We start from the raw sequence: 16,099 nt of genomic DNA on the forward strand, positions 1-16,099 counted from the left end.
ATCACAGTCTGTGCAATGAGCGATCAGGATTGTTTTTCTGTAATTTTACGTATTTATTGATTTTTTACAATTAAAGCCAAAAGAGTCATGCTGACAGATTTTGTTCATTTACTCCGGCACGATCTCATCATCTTGTATAAAAACTGTGACGTCCCGTTGAAATTGCACTTCTTAAATCTTATATTAACTCTGAGATTAAATGTGTGGTTAATCTTCCTTATGATCGAAAGGGGGAATTTCACTCGTCCAACCCACTTGAGATCAAAGTGATCTGTTATGTGGCCCACGATGTAAAATTAGTTTGACGTCCCTGGCATAGATTTTGGACTTTTAACTGTGTTTTCACAGGTTTAGGGAGCTCTCCCATTGCCATTCATACTGCATCAAAGTGATGAAGTAATAGATTAAATTACAGAAAAGTTCCTGTTTTTTCACTTTCTGCTGTAGAATTTTCAGATTCTCTCAATATATATAAAAAAAGTCATATTTCACACATTTATTTGTTTGTGTTGACAGATTTCCTTCATTTGCTGGAACTGCACTTCTTTATCTTATATTAATATATATCAGGGATTTTAAATGTGTAGTTAAACTTCTATACAGGAGTTTCACCAGTCCGGCCCGTTTAAGTTCAAAGTGGGCTGTTTGTGGCCCACGTCATAAAAAGAGTTTGTCACCCATGGGTCTACAGTGTGTCTCTCTCATTGAGGATATTTTAGAAGCAGTTTGATGTACATAACTAGTCCGCAGACACCGAGAGCTTCCGCTTACATACTTGACAAGCTGTTAGCGAGTTAAAGAGACATTCTTCCCCTGCTCCAAAGTCCCCACATCGTGCACTCGGCTAAACATGAACTCAGCCTGCATTTCCTTTAAAGCCTGCGGTTGTGGCCACGAAGCTGTTTTCATTCTGCAGACAGGGTGACCATCTTAGCTCAAGTCGCCCTCAGTGCTCTTTTAAACTCCAGCTTGCAGCCAAACTTCAGATGTGTCTTTTCTTGTCAGACTTTCTGCCCTTCACTGTATATGTGTGTGATTCCAAAAAAAAAAAAAAAGTGTGTCTGTACACTCTTGTCACTTTGTGCTGCATTGGGAATTTCATTAAAAGTGGGCCTAAATATATATATGCTGTCACAAACACTGTCGTGCCTATCTGACATCTGCGATCACAAAAAAGAAAAAGCAAACAGCGCAATGCAGCTGTGTGCTACATGTCACATTTAATTGACACTGCTTTTAAAACGATGGCTCCGAAGCAAGGATGTCTCATTTTGTTACATACCTGTTGCCCGACTCCTCTCTCTCCCCGCCTCCCCCGCCTGCGTCTCTAGTGGCAAGGGCTAAAAACACGCGAAAAGGAATCGAGGATGTACAGTCTGAGAAAAGAGAAAGAGGGGTTGGTCCTCTTAGAAGGCTGAGAAATCTCTAGAGCTCCCTCACTGCCTTGAGCTGTGTTTTTTTAGATTCAAAGCAAACCCACGTTGCATGCTGCACCTGCGCACTTGCCTTTGGGTAAATGAGGACACTGTTTTCCGTGACTGATAAAAGTTTGATGATCAAACACAGTTTTTTTAATGGTAATTAAAACATTAAGTGGTATTGCTTACTGCTGAAAATTTCACCATGCTAACTGTGGAAGCTGGTGTGGCGCCTAACTTGTAAGTACTGCTTTGTCTGAACAACGTACTGTGTCTGTGTATTTGTTGCCGGGTACCCGACTGAGCAAAGGATAAAAGCCTAAATGAAGGGAGAGGGACTCGTACATGAGGCAAATAAACAAAAGTAGCTGCAGCTTTATTACCTGTGTGACTTTCTACTCATGCATGTGTACAATCCTCTATGCCTTATGTACTAATACGGCGTGGGAGTGGTAATATTTTCAGTTGTGTGGGTTCATGGTAATGGATGTCTCATCTTTTTGTTTGTGCTCTTTTCACATATTTGCAAGGTGATACATTTCATAACTTTGACTAGAAACCCAATATTCTCTTGCCAGGTAGATATAAATGGTATTTGTAGAACTGTGCTTCTGGGACCGGCTGGATCTATCAAATAACATAGCAAAGTATGTAACCATGTTATTTGAGCTCTTTTCTCTTGTAAGGCAATATCTTTGCATACTGATTCATCAGCCCGTGCGTTCGTTTGACTATATGAAGTGTGGAGCTTATTTCTCAGAACTGTTGGCGAATTTTCACATAACCATGAATCTTACATTTCTTTGTGCAGCTGTATTTGGTGGAGGGAAATGTAATGGGCGTCTCGCTATTACGTTTCAAGGTTACTCTGTCGTGATGACTAATGGAAAGGTGTTGAAGTGGAAAGATACTTTCCCTGAATTTGATTACGCGCTACGACGTGATGGCATATAGAGCGCGGATAAATGTTATGTGCATTCCTACTTTGATGCAATCATGGGGCTCATAAGTTGTTACTGGGAGCTACCGATGGCCTCTCACTCTTTGAGAACCCTGGATCCAGATGTTTCTACACGTGAACTTCTGAAAATGTCGAGACTCTCAGGTCAGAATATTCTACCTCACTTGTAGCTCATGCCTGTGTAGGAGAGAGGTCAGAGAGCATATTGTTTGACACAGTCCTGGAGAGTGAGAGGACGTCTGAGGATTGGAGAAGAAGTGTACTAGTACTGAGTTTAAAGAATAGGGTGATGTGCAGAGCTGTAGGAACTACAAAGAGATAAAGCTGATGAACCTTACCATGAAGATACGGGAAAGATTGTTGAAGCTAGGTTGCGAAAAAGGTCACGATGAGTGAGAAAGAGCACTAAAGGTGATGTTTGCTTTGAGAGAGTTGATGGAGAAGTATAGAAATGGTCAGAAGGAGCTGAGCTCTGTTTCTGTGGATGTGGAGAAAACATATGATCGAGTGCCAGGAACTGTGGTACTGCGTGAGGAGGTCACGAGTGGCAGAGAGGTATGTGAGGGTATTGCAGGACACGTATGAGGACAGGAGTGTGTGGTAAGAGTGACAGACAGGAGTCTCTGTGGACTATTATGTTTGCAGATTGCATTGTGATCTGTAGTGATAGTAGGAAGCAGGTGAAAGAGAGCCTGGAGAGGTGGAGGTATGCTGTGGAGATAAGAGGAATGAAAGTCAGTAGAAATGAGACAGAACGTGTGTGTTCATGAGAGGGAGACAGGTGTACCAGTGGTTGAGTTTAATTACCTAGGATCAACCACCCAAAGCAATGTACTGCACACAAGAGAGGTGATGAAGAGAGGCACCCAGGGTGGAGATGAGTGTCAAGGATGATTTATGACAGAAGGATAGCAGGATAAAAGGGAAGATTTACAAGTTGGTAGTGAGACCTGATGTCGTGTGTTGTTTGGAGACGGAGGCACCGACAGAAAGACAGGAGGCCGAACTGAAGATGTTCAGATTTTTGGGAGCAAGCAGAATGGACAAGATTAGAAATGAGTACATTAGAGGGACAGTTTAGGCCAAGCAGTTTGGGGAAAAGGTTAGAGAAGCAACGCTGAGATGGACATGTGCAGAAGAGGGATAGTGGATATATTGAACTGCCAGGCAGGAGGAAAAGAGGAAGACCTCAGAGGAGGTTTGAGGATATAGTGACGGAGGACACGCAGAGAGTTGGTGTGACAGAGGAGGATGCTGAGGAAAAGGTGAGATGGAGCAAGATGATCTGCTGTGGTTACCTTTAAAGAGATTAACTGAAAGAAGAAGTAGAAGAAGACATGTTGCACATGATAGCAAATTTTTCTGTTCAACTGTGTTTAGTTCAGACAGGAGTACCACCTAGTGTGTGGACATCATTTTTCCTGTAAGAGGCAGGAAAAATGATGTCCCCACACTTGTCTAATTGTGTGCTGTGAATTAATCTGACTGCTAACTGCGCTATTCTTACATGTGCACACCTGGATATTAAGCAGATTTTGTACCAGGGATCTGGTAGCAGGTGCACCCCCTCCTACATGCTTTGCAGGAAACGCTTTCACGTAGATCAAATATAGTGTTTCCTGTGGTGAAAATGCTTCTGTAGAAGATCATTACCTGGTGTGTGCCAAGAAAGGGCAACTTCTGAAAATGGCAAAAGTCAGGCACTTGTGTTCCTGCACGTGTACACTTCGTCAGTACATCTGTTTGTCGTGGTTAATATGATGAGGTAACTGACAATATGAATATTATTGAAGCCAAAAAGTTGAGAGAAAAAAAAGACTTGCCAGGTTTCCTTTTCTTACACAATACTAATGTCTAGACAGCCCAATGCAGTTCTTACAAGAACCATTAACTAAAACCTTAACTAACTAACTAAGCTGTCAAGGCAAGGTTACTGTATGTTGTGTTAGCGAAGGACTGCTTCAGTTGAGCGCGTGGACAATTCTGTACTCTGCGTAGAGGCCACCGGGAACATCAGAAAGCCTCTACAGCACCAGACAAAGCTCGAAATTCAGCTCATTTCCTCCATAACAAACACATTTCAGTTTTCGCTCTGAAAACACCACCCAAGTGAGCTTTATGCCATTCACGTGTCCAGCGTGATTCACAGCCACCTGCCTTCCGTTCCACGAGTCCAGATCCGCAGTTGTGTTTATTAGCTTAGCTTAATTGTGCATAGCATCTAAAGGTCAGCGCCTGCTGTGATACATTGCTGCCAAAATGGCTTCCAGGGGACACTGTTTCAGATGAATAAACACTGAAAGCTGTACCAACTTCTCTGTCACCATCCTTTACCTCCCAATGTGCAGTGGCATCACATTCAGCTGTTTTCGGGCCCCGCACAAGGTCTTGTGACTGATGGGCACCCACTGGTATGCGCCGCCTCACTGACTTCCATTTCGGCAGGCAAAAGGCAGCAGATTAATTCGCCTGTCAATTTTTCCCCCCACCTTATTTTATTTATTTATTTATTTATTTCTGCAGGAGTCTATGTTTATTGAGATAGGAGGAAGGATGCGTTTGTCCTCCAGTGAATTAAAACATGCAGTCTATATCTGTATAACTACAGCCTTCCTCATGATGAATGGTATTTGACTTCTATGAGTAGTAAACTTCTTCCATTTGGCTGTAAAAGCTGATTTAATGAGAGGGTGACTTGAATAGATAAGCAGATATGGCAGCGGGGATTATTGGGAGGTGAGCTGAATGGGAGATGGATGATGTGCAGTTTATTATCAGTTATGTAAGGCACTTTTTATAAGCCTATACCTGTGGGGCCACCAGGCAAACTGCACAACAGATGCAAGATTACCAGCTTGTGTGCAACCTGAGGTCTGTCAGAATTAGGGCTGAACGATATATCGCATTTGCGGTAATATCGCGACATGATCAAGTGCAATTTTCTAACCGCAAAGGCTGCGATTATACTGCGATTATATTATACAATTCATGGGCTGCATCCTCCTGAGGCCGCATTTGTAGACCGATTACGTCACAGCGACGCGCCAAAGGCTGTCCAAATTACTACCATATCCCAGAATTCATAGCGCGGCCCAGCCAAACTCCAGTTTCCAGCAATGGCGGCCGCTACTAAGTTTTAAAATTACTCATACTAATCTTTCTGGGTCACAAAATAAACTTTTAACATATTTTCAGGCGAGAAAGTAGTTGTGTAAACATCAAATATCTGCTCGGTTTATCAAGATATCCCATATTTGCAAAAGTGCTTCGACGTTTTCAGAGGCGTCTGCTACCCACCAGCTCGACAGCTAGCCGGGAGCTCGAGGGTTACTGATGCGGCCGAGAACGGCACAACTCCCGGCACATCATTTTCAGATCACCGCGGACTTTCGCTGCTCGGGTTAAACGTGATATATAAGTCACTTAGACAACCTAAAAATGTTATTGTTGGGCTTTTTTCAGTGTTTTGTTTGTTCGTGAGTAAATCGGTTTGGCTGAGATTAAAGTTATTAGATTAGATAAAATAAAACTTTATTAATCCCCCGGGTGGGTTCCTCCTTGGTTTTCACACAGCTGACTAAACGTCAAACAGAAAACTTATTAAACAGAAGTATGAGACAGTCGAGAATTTACGCCAGTGTCTGGTTATATTTTAGATAGCAAGAAGCAGACGGCCGAGTTTATTAAACTCCACCGAGACAGCGGTGACGCTAATCAGAACTAGCCTTCTGATTCAGAAGGCTAGACCGTCCAATTTCACGCCTTTAAATTTTAAAGGCGTGTTTGTGTGTGTGTTTATACAATTGCTATTATGTTTGCACTTTATGTGTAATGTTACTGACTGCAGAGATCAGTAAGATGTGTGTATTTTTTATTTATTAGTTTTATTTATTTAATATTATTTTTTAATTGAATGACTGTCTAGTAGTTCACAGATGTCGAAAAACTGAGTGTGGTAAAGCCACTGATTTTTTTTATATATATTTCTGCAATCTGCACATTGTACTGACTTTCATTTTAATGTTTACACCAGGGTTCCTTGTCAGCACTTTATGCTCAGATGTTTGTAAGCTAAAAATAAACTATTGTGTATGTTCAAATATACTGTTGTGATTGAAGAAGTTAAATAAAAATGTCAGTCATCAATTCATGCATCACCTCATGTCATCATAACAGAGGTCTGTCTTCCAGGAAAGAACAGTTTAAAATTAATGTAATATAGTATTGGCCATACTATATGATGTATTGCTTGTCTTTGTTTAATAATACAGAAGACAAAGACCTTAAAAAATAATCGCATATCGCATCGCAATCGCAATATTGGGGCAAAAAATCGCAATTAGATTATTTTCCATAATCGTTCAGCCCTAGTCAGAATGCATATGTGCTTTAGGGGGAGTTGTGCATATTTGCGGTGCCCGTCATATTGAATTTTTTATTTATTTATTAGGAACTTCATATACTGAGTGCTGGTAATGTGGGCTGTTTTCAACTAATTTATATGATACGGTTGCACATTGAATGTCTTTGGAAAGCTGTTTTCGGGTGCTCAGACTCATGTTTGTCACGCTTTGATTCACCTTTTTGATTTTCCTCTCACTCCCAGGCTTTGTTGGACAGAGGTCACAGGATGGATCTCTCCAAGTTTCAGAGCACACTCTGGGACGTCCTGACGAGAGGCGACACTGTCAAAGTAAGAGCTCTTTTTTTAATTCTATCAGCCATCTTTTTTCTATCTTTCTTAATATATATATATTAGTGCTGTCAATAGATTAAAAAAAATTAACTAACTAATCTCTCAATTTTCTGTTATTAATTGCGATTAATCTCAATTACTTTATTAATAGCCTGGCTCCAATTACATTTTTTTATTCTTTATATTTTAAGTAATTATCGTTGTTCACCGAAGTCCAGTGGTCTCCGGTGAGAGCGACATTCCTTACTTGCACAAGCTTGCTGGACTGCTGAGCCCTCTGGTCCCCATACAAAGTGTGCAGTCTCGACACAATGGTTCCTCTCGAGGGCAGATTGTAACACTCATCTCCTGATGCAGTACGAATGACTTCTCTCAGTCCATCATCTTCTACTATGCTAACTGGTCGGCAGTTTTTAGCTATCCAAACAACCAAGGAATTGGTTACCTTTTCTCTCACATTTCTCTCAGGCAACTTCTTAAAGAGAAACTTTCCACCCAAAAGTCCGCCCTCGTCCATGCTTGCGTGTGTTAGCTAGTGTTAGCTAGATAGTAGCATGGTGTCACTTCTTCTTCTTCTTCTAATCATTTCTGTCAGGCCAAACGCCAGCATAGCACACTGTTGCCCCCTCCTCCAGAGGTCTTAGATTACAGGAAATTAATAAAAAAACAAAATCAGCGTTAAATTTTTTTAATGCATTAAACATTTCGCGTTGATCTTAACAATTAACGCGATAATTTTGACAGCACTAATATATATATATTCTACCTTTTTATTGTGTATATTACGTCTCAGTTACACTAAAACTCAGCAGACTATATCTTTTTGGATGTGTTGTCTATGTGTTGAACTTCACATAGAAAACATCCCCTACACCGTGAAACTACCAACACCAGCCCGAACTGTTACAAGGGAGGATGGATCCATGCTTTTATGTTGTTTACATGAAATTCTGACACTACCAGCTGGATTTTGCAGCAGAAATTGAGACTCTTCTTACCAGATTACATTTTTTGTTCTATTTTCTAATTTTGGTGAGCATGTACAAACTGTAGCCTCAGTTTCCTGTTCTTAGCCAAGTGTGGTCTCGTGCTGCTGTAGCCCATCTGCGTCAAGGTATGATCTGTTCAGAGATTCTCTTCTGCATAACTTGGCTACGTGGTTATTTGTCACTTGACTGACTGTTGCCTTCCTATCAGCTCACAGGAACAAGGAGGACTCTAGAAATTCTCCTGCAGTACCCCTAAAACCCTGTAAAACTAATGGCACACAGCTCAGCTCCTTGGTTATGTTTCTTTAAAGGGGACAGCGCACATTAATTAACATAAGCACTTAAATTTGTCATGTAAATACACCAGATTTGGTCACACAGACAGGTTTAATCCTTGTTAACTAATGTTGGTGCTTTTAAATCATACAGTAGAGTGGGATTTTATACTTGTGCTAATGTGCTGATGTTATCATTCAGATGAATCATTACGGTGCTGAATGATGCCCTAACAGAGCTCCCAACTTAAGCTGTAAAGCCTTAACCTTGCTTTATTCCTGTATCAGTCTGGCTTCTTGTCACAACCTCTTCTGATGTAAGACACAGGTGAGATTTGGAGGCTCTGCAACCTTCAAAATTGTTGTGTGTTTTTACAGAAGTCCAATTCCAGCCTGACATAAAGGCATTGCAATAGTTTCTCCTAGTTTAGGACAAAACTGTCAAGGAGGCAAAATAGTGTGAGTCGCCTTTTAAGGTTCACCAAAGTAGTCGGACAGGGTACATTTACTCTGCCTCTTGTAGAGAAACCAGCGAACGCTGTGATTCCCCTGAAATTTACCGACTAATAAATGATGCATGACCGAGCCCTGACATCTGTCACTGGGCCCTCCCTTTATATACCTACTGTGGACTGCAAACTTCTCAAGCCTTTCTGTCTGTCCCATTTTTGCTCTTCTCCACACCCAAAACCCATTTCTACCTGCAAATTAAAAAACATTTTCCTACATTAACCGCATACTGTACACGTACACAGAAAAACAAAAGCATCATCTCCAGTGGCTGTGTGCAATAACCTCCAAGAAAAATGTGGAGACAAGAGAAAAAGCCCAGAAGATAATCAGAAAATGAGGAAAAATGGTGTTCCTTTAACCAAAATGTGTAAAAGCTTGATTACTCCAGAGTTACAAATGCAGCTGTCACACCACAAATTACCTCATAACTACTTCCTTTTTGAGTCGGTGCACATCCAGAGTCAATAAATTGCCAGTGTATTTCTTTTCAGAGCGCAGGTTTATAGACCGCATGTTTTCATCAGCGAGTTAAAGCCTAAAAGAAAATGTCCGCTCCTCTCCATCTCCTAAACCGAGGACGCGGAGAGTACCAGATACCATCCTTTCATTTCCTTTCCTCAGATAAAAAGATGAAGGGGGGATGATGGGGGACGAAAGTGAGGCATATCGCTGGGCAGTGGTGATTGAGTCCCTTCACTAAGCCACAGCGAGAATCTGCTCAAATAACCCACTCCACCGATAAGAAGCTAGTCATTTCCATAGACAACTCCCCCCCCCAAAAAAAAACAGTGGGGTTCAGATTACATGTCACCATCCGCCTGGCTTATCTCGGTGTTGCTCCATCACAGAATATGAATTATAAGGCAAACCCTTGCCTCGCCGCTTTTCATTAAAACACCATTGAAACACATACAGACTGAAAATGGATTCATTTTATTTGCAGGATTATTGCTAGCAGAAAAGTTGATGTGCCATAAAAGTTACCAGAACAGCCTTTTATTTTACCCCTGTAACAATTATCTGAATGTTAAAATCGACTCTATTATCATTACTGATAAAAGAAGGAATTCCATGGCTGATAACAAATGAATACATTTTTTATGCCAGCTAGGTGCGGTAACGCTTTATATGATGAAGCACTTTACCGAACAGCGAATAAACAACCCTGTCGCTCTGACAACGCATTCGTCTTTGTACACGTTATGCTTACTGAGACTGATGGTCATGTAGACGAGATTCACTTGGTGCTCAGGAAGCACTGAATTCCCAACTTCCCAACTTTGCGGTTCTATACTGTGGACGTGGAATGGCTGTAATATATGTGAGCTCCCATTCAATCAGTTTTGAGTCTGTCTATTTGTTTACTGTTCATTCTTTCGTTGGATCGCCATTAGCTTCAAACAAAACAAACCACGGCGCATCAATATAACCAGAAAAGGCAAAAACGAGCCGAACGTAAAGACCAGCTAGGCTAAGAGTGAAAAGGTTTCCTACCTCTTATACCTGCTTCTCTTTCTATTAAGTCCAATCCCTTCCTTTCACTATTATACAGCCACAATGCAGGCAAGCAGACATTGAGAGTTTTGCTTGGTAGAAGTATCCAGATATGGCCCTCGAGCTATGCAGATGTTCATTTTTCTGTGAACCCTAAGATGCTGAAGATGACGAGTGTTTGTTACCTTTCACTGAATACAAAGAGCTACATAAACATTGAGATTTTAGTACTCTAGTGGGTATTATAATATTTATTCATGGCCACGGCCACAGAGCACGTGATAGCCAAAAGGTCGAGGCCATCCTACAAACTGTCGTTGTACCTATAAATACAACCGTATGTGGCGCACAAAAGCTTTTTGTGTGTGTGTGTTACTAAATGAGCACAAGCTGCTTTCTGTTCATTGTGCTTAGGTGCTAATGTGCTATTAGGTAGGAATGACTTTTTTTTTTTTTTACTGTACTGTCCTCCTGTGCTACTGATTTACAGTTTAAGTGATTTCTTTCCTCTTTTTGAGATGCGAGAGGAACTCTTTATTGACCTCTCCACTGTTTTTTCTCAAAGTATTTTACTTGCTGTGACGTTGCGGATATCTGAAAAACCGCTACAAATGTGCGCGTGGACTGATTGTGATCTCGTAATGCATTTTCATGAAGATGCTTTGCCGTTGGAAGCTCACAGCTTCTGTATGCCACTTAAACATCAGTATGATACTTAGATTGTCAAGAGGTTGCGATCTACCTGTAATCATCTGAGTTTCCATATCGGCTCTTCAATATGCAATCAAGCCTCTCCGTCACAGCCATTACCTTCTAGCCATATGCTCAGTTTCAGCTGCTTACCGAAGCATTCGTGTTATCAGAATCAGAATCAGAATCAGAATACTTTATTGATCCCTGGGGGAAATTATTTTTTGTTACAGTGCTCCATTTTAAACCAACATTAAGACAAGACAGACAATACACTAACTAAGAATAGTACAATATATACATATATATACATACATACATACATAAGTCACTTATAAATAAATATTTGGAAAAGAAACATGTGTAGTTGTAGCAGCAAACAGTGTGTTAAGTGGATGCGTTGTACAGGGAGATGGCCACAGGCAGGAATGATTTCCTGTGTCGTTCAGTGGTGCTTTTCGGTAATCTCAGTCTCTCACTGAACGAGCTCCTGTGACTGACCAACATGTCATGGAGTGGGTGGGAGGTGTTATCCAACATTGTCTTTATCTTGGACAGCATCCGCCTCTCCGACACCACCTTGAGGGAGTCCAGCTCCATCCCCACAACACTGCTGGCCTTACGGATCAGTTTATTAAGTCTGTTGGCATCTGCGACCCTCAGCCTGCTCCCCCAGCATGCAACAGCATAGAGGATCGCACTGGCCACCACAGACTCATAGAAAATCCTCAGCATTTTCTGGCAGATGTTGAAGGACCTCAGTCGCCTCAAAAAATAGAGACGACTCTGGCCCTTCTTGTAAAGTGCTGTGGTGTTTTTAGCCCAGTCCAGTTTATTGTCAATGTGTACTCCAAGGTATTTATAGTCCTCCACAATGTCAACACTGACCCCCTGGATTGAAACAGGGGTCAAGTGTTTCCTGGTCTTCCTGAAGTCCACGATCAGTTCCTTGGTCTTTACAGTTACATAATGAATGTGGGCTTGGAGTGCAGATTCTCAGCTTTAATTTGATGCTATTCGCTTCAAAATTGGAGAAAGTGTTAAGGAAATACAGCTAATTTAATATGAAGCTACCTTTTCCCCCCAAGGAACCAAAAGGTAATTGAACAATTGACTCAAAAGCTTTTTTATGGACATGTGTGGGCTATTCCTTTGATGTGTCTTCATCAATTAAGCAACTAAAAGGGCTGGCATTTGCATCTGGAAGCTGCTACTGTGAAGCCACAGCATGGGGTCCGAGAGGCTCTCGGGCCGTTCTCAGTCTGCAGAAGTGAAACCAAGCCTTTAGAAACAGCTCTTTAGGTGTGGCCAAAAAAACATACTGGTAAGCTGTAAGGGCAGCACTTATAAACAGGCATGAGTCTCTCATGGAAGCAACTGCATGGGCCCAGGAATCACTGTGCATGAACAGAGCTAACCACGACATCCACAAATCCAGGCTAAAGGCTCTGACATGCAAAAAACATGATCCAAAAGCACCACCATCCTATTACAACAGCATGGCTCCATAGTAGAAGACCCCGGGTGTCGAGTTGCTGACTAAAACCAGTTGTAGCAACATGAAATTAAAAATTTAAAAAAAGGAGATCAAGACCTACAGTAGGATCAGACGAGAATGGGACACAGTCCTCTCCTGTAAATCCAGCAGCTGGTCCGCTCAGTTCCCAGATGTTTGCAGACTGTTTGCCAGTAGAAGCGAGGATGCTACAGAGTGGTAAACATGGCCGTGTCACAACTTTTTATAATATGTGTTGTTGCCGTTAAAGTTGAAATGAGCCGGTGTTTTTTATGAAAGTGGGACATTTGATATGTTTTCTATGTTCTGGTATTGAGAAAATGTGAGTTTATGAGATTTGCACATTATTAAATTTAGCTTTTATTTACATTTTAACCACAATCCTCAGACCTCCAAGATCCTGACTGCACGTCGGTGGAAGCAGATGAAGGGTCTACGGATGATGAGTGGTTAACAAAAGGGCCTGGGGAGGGGAGGGGCCAACAGCAGAGTTCACTGGGAACAGGAGAACCGCCAAAAAAACTTAAAAGATGAAAAAATACAGCAGGAAAAGCAGAGACGGTGGCTGCAGTGGACACTTCATAGTTTTTAACACTCGGTTCCACTTCAGCTGTTTCTATGTTATAGCTTCGATTTCCTCCACGGTTGGCTGACGGACCAACAACAGCACAAGCAAGAGTGGCCCACACACATCGGCATACTTTGTACCCCGCCTGCACCTGGCAGAGAGGCCGTCCCTGTGCTACCTCTGCTGGACCATAAATTCCGCTTTACACAGCGTGACAACTTTTTTGGAGCTGGGCTTGTACACAGAGCCCTGGGCAGCTTAACTCCATGAACCTGCTGCAGCTTTTTCTGCTAGTACTGGAACACGGACAACTGGGGTGTGATATCTGAAACTCCGAAACTCCGGCTTCAAGTTAAAAAGGAACACGGAGAGACGTGTGATCACGGCATGAGGTCCCTCAAACTGAAAACAGCAGCTTGGCTAAGCATCAGCAGAATACAGATAATTTTTTGTCGCTGTCCAGATACATCTAAAACCCAACTACATATGTTACCCTTCTTTCATTTTCCTGAGACGCCCACATTGAAACTCCTGATCAGGAGAGGGGTGTGTTATACAATGTGCTACGTCAAAACTGACAGTCTTGACCTTATTACACACACACACAAAGGGACCGTGTGCAGTTGTGTTGTATTGAAAGCGTTCGCAGCAGCTGCAGCAGCTAATGGCATGTTGTTATTCCACGCCATGCTTACGTCCCCTGCACAATGCTCATCCCGGCAACGGAGGTAGTCACAGATACAAAAGCCGTGACAGCACTTGCTGCGTCGAAAGCAAACACGGCTAATGAATCACCAACTCTCCTAAGCCTAATTAGGACCTAATTATTCAGTCTTTTTTTGTTTTTTTGTACATTTTTAAATGACGTTAACCTTCCCTCATTTGTCTTTTCATAGAATTGCAACATCACTGCTGGCCTTAGTTACAGTAAATAACATTTCAGGAGGAATTTGTGCAGCCCACTAAAAGCTCGCACATCAACTTTCTTACTTATTTGTTTTGTTTTCGTTGTATTTCTGGGTTTTGGATTTGAAAGAACACGTGTGTTTAAAGCTGGTGGTAACTGCAGTTCGATATCACTGATTTGACTGGCAGTAAATGTACAGTTTTTGAGTTGAAATATTTAAAAGCAATAAATCCTCAGTATGTAATTTACCCATAATAGACTAACAGTGCTTGTTTTCCCAGTGTGCCACATCTATCAAACATCACAATGCAAATAAAGAAAAAGAAGAATCAGTAGCAAAAGCTTTGGATATATAAAGATTACAGCAGAATTAGAAGACTATGTCGGGGACTGGGAGCTCAGGCTGTGGAGACTGATGTGCTGTTAAGGGTACATTTGTGTGAACATTTAATGGACCCCCTGCTGGTGTCCCCGTCGCACCCCATGTAAAAAAGCCTGAGCAAGCTTGACATCAAAAGCATTTGGGGGACTCTCCATCTATCTATAGTAGCACATTTTCCTCATCTCCCCGCCACCCCCTCCCCTCGCCACTCTTTTTTAAGCAAAAACAACTTTGGTGAATATTTCATGGGGTATATTGCCTCAGTTTCACAAGGAGAGTGGCACGCGATGACGACTGACAAGCCCCGCACGCCGGCGTCCGCTAGGAGACAGCCTTTCTTTTCGGTCTGCCTCCCTGACACTCCTACTTCTTCTTTTTTTCCTGCCTCACGTTTTCCTTCTGTCAGAGATACAACAGTTCTTTCAGCTGAGAGTCTGGCTCCTGATCATTTAGCTGTTTCTTTAAAATTTAGCATGACTACAGAACTTCTGCTGATCCATCTGACACTGTTAGCTAAAATGCCAACATATGGATAAAAATCTGTTTTTTTTTTCCCTTCCCACAGGCTGAATCATTTATAGCACTAAATGATACGATTACCCGCCTTAAAGATTATAGAGAAACTTAACTGCTTCTTTCAGCAACTTACACATTTACATAAATGGCTACGTCATCAACCTTCACAGCCCCGTTTCTCCCTTCTGATTTCGAAAAAGCCGCACCGTTCTGTGAAATCTGAAACCATTAAATGATGCCTCTAGATTATCACATATATTGTTTCTTTTGGCTCTTACAAACTCCAGCACCAAGCTCTCAAAACCATATTTCTCAAGCTTCGCTGATCGCCGTTACCGTCATTGGAAGACACACTTCATTTCCCTTCCCAACTTTCATTTTCATGGAGGGATGAGGAAAAAGGCCGCCTTTCTAACGCCGCTTAGACAGTATGCACACTTTTCTCCGCTCCCAGCTCTCTGATTTAATAAACACCGTGCTTGTGCTTGACTTACAGTAGCTTTCCGCCTTGCCCCACTCAGCGTGATGAGCAGCTGAATGGTGTCACAGTTAAAAGGGGTGGCTCTGTTGCTCTGTTGTGACAACATTCGTTTGATGTTGAAGTGGTAGTTCTTGGCTGCCATGTTCTCCCCTTCTGCTCTTTTACTTTCTTGTTCCTGTTCTGTCTGGATCTCATCGCTGTCACGCTTTTGAGGAGCCAACTGGCATGACCTGAAAGTGCGAGTGCGTCGCACAAGCTGCTGTTTTTCTCAGCGCTGATAGCCATCACCTTCTGATATATACGTGCAGAGAAATGCGGGTTTAACTAACCTTAATAGTCTGTGTTATCTCACCTGGAGTCTCTGGATTCTGCACCGCGTTTTTCTTTTTAATAGTTCATCGCAGTAGCTTGTACACTGTATGCCGACACTATGTGCCACTTCCCAGAAGGCATGACTCACACAGTAAAAGGTGCAAAATGCACATCTGGAATCGTAATATTTCTCTCTGTCAAAGATAATTTCATCTCATGCAAAAACACAACTTAACGTGTGATAATAAGAACGTTCTCTCCCAGTGAAAGAAGATTTTGTTAGCAAGTGCCATTAAAATTAATCAAAAGATTGGCTTGTTAAAAAACCACCGTGACTCATTCTGTCACTATTCTCGCTGCGAGCTCGAGATACAGAAGAGC

General features: G+C 42.0%; 1 protein-coding gene across 1 annotated transcript in view; it reads left to right on the forward strand.

The window, feature by feature from the left end:
• Positions 1-16,099, forward strand: part of LOC146580345 (glucosidase 2 subunit beta-like) — a 175,997-nt gene that overhangs the window by 49,575 nt on the left and 110,323 nt on the right. The window contains exon 9 of the mRNA XM_085267008.1: positions 6,986-7,072. Within this exon, the coding sequence (XP_085123134.1) occupies positions 6,986-7,072 (87 nt within the window). The remainder of the gene's footprint in view (positions 1-6,985; positions 7,073-16,099) is intronic.

This window comes from Mchenga conophoros, linkage group LG3 (genome assembly GCF_057382185.1).
Source record: "Mchenga conophoros isolate Kocher_MC1m ecotype Shallow Benthic linkage group LG3, M_conophoros_male_GT1.1, whole genome shotgun sequence".
NCBI lineage: Eukaryota > Metazoa > Chordata > Actinopteri > Cichliformes > Cichlidae > Mchenga > Mchenga conophoros.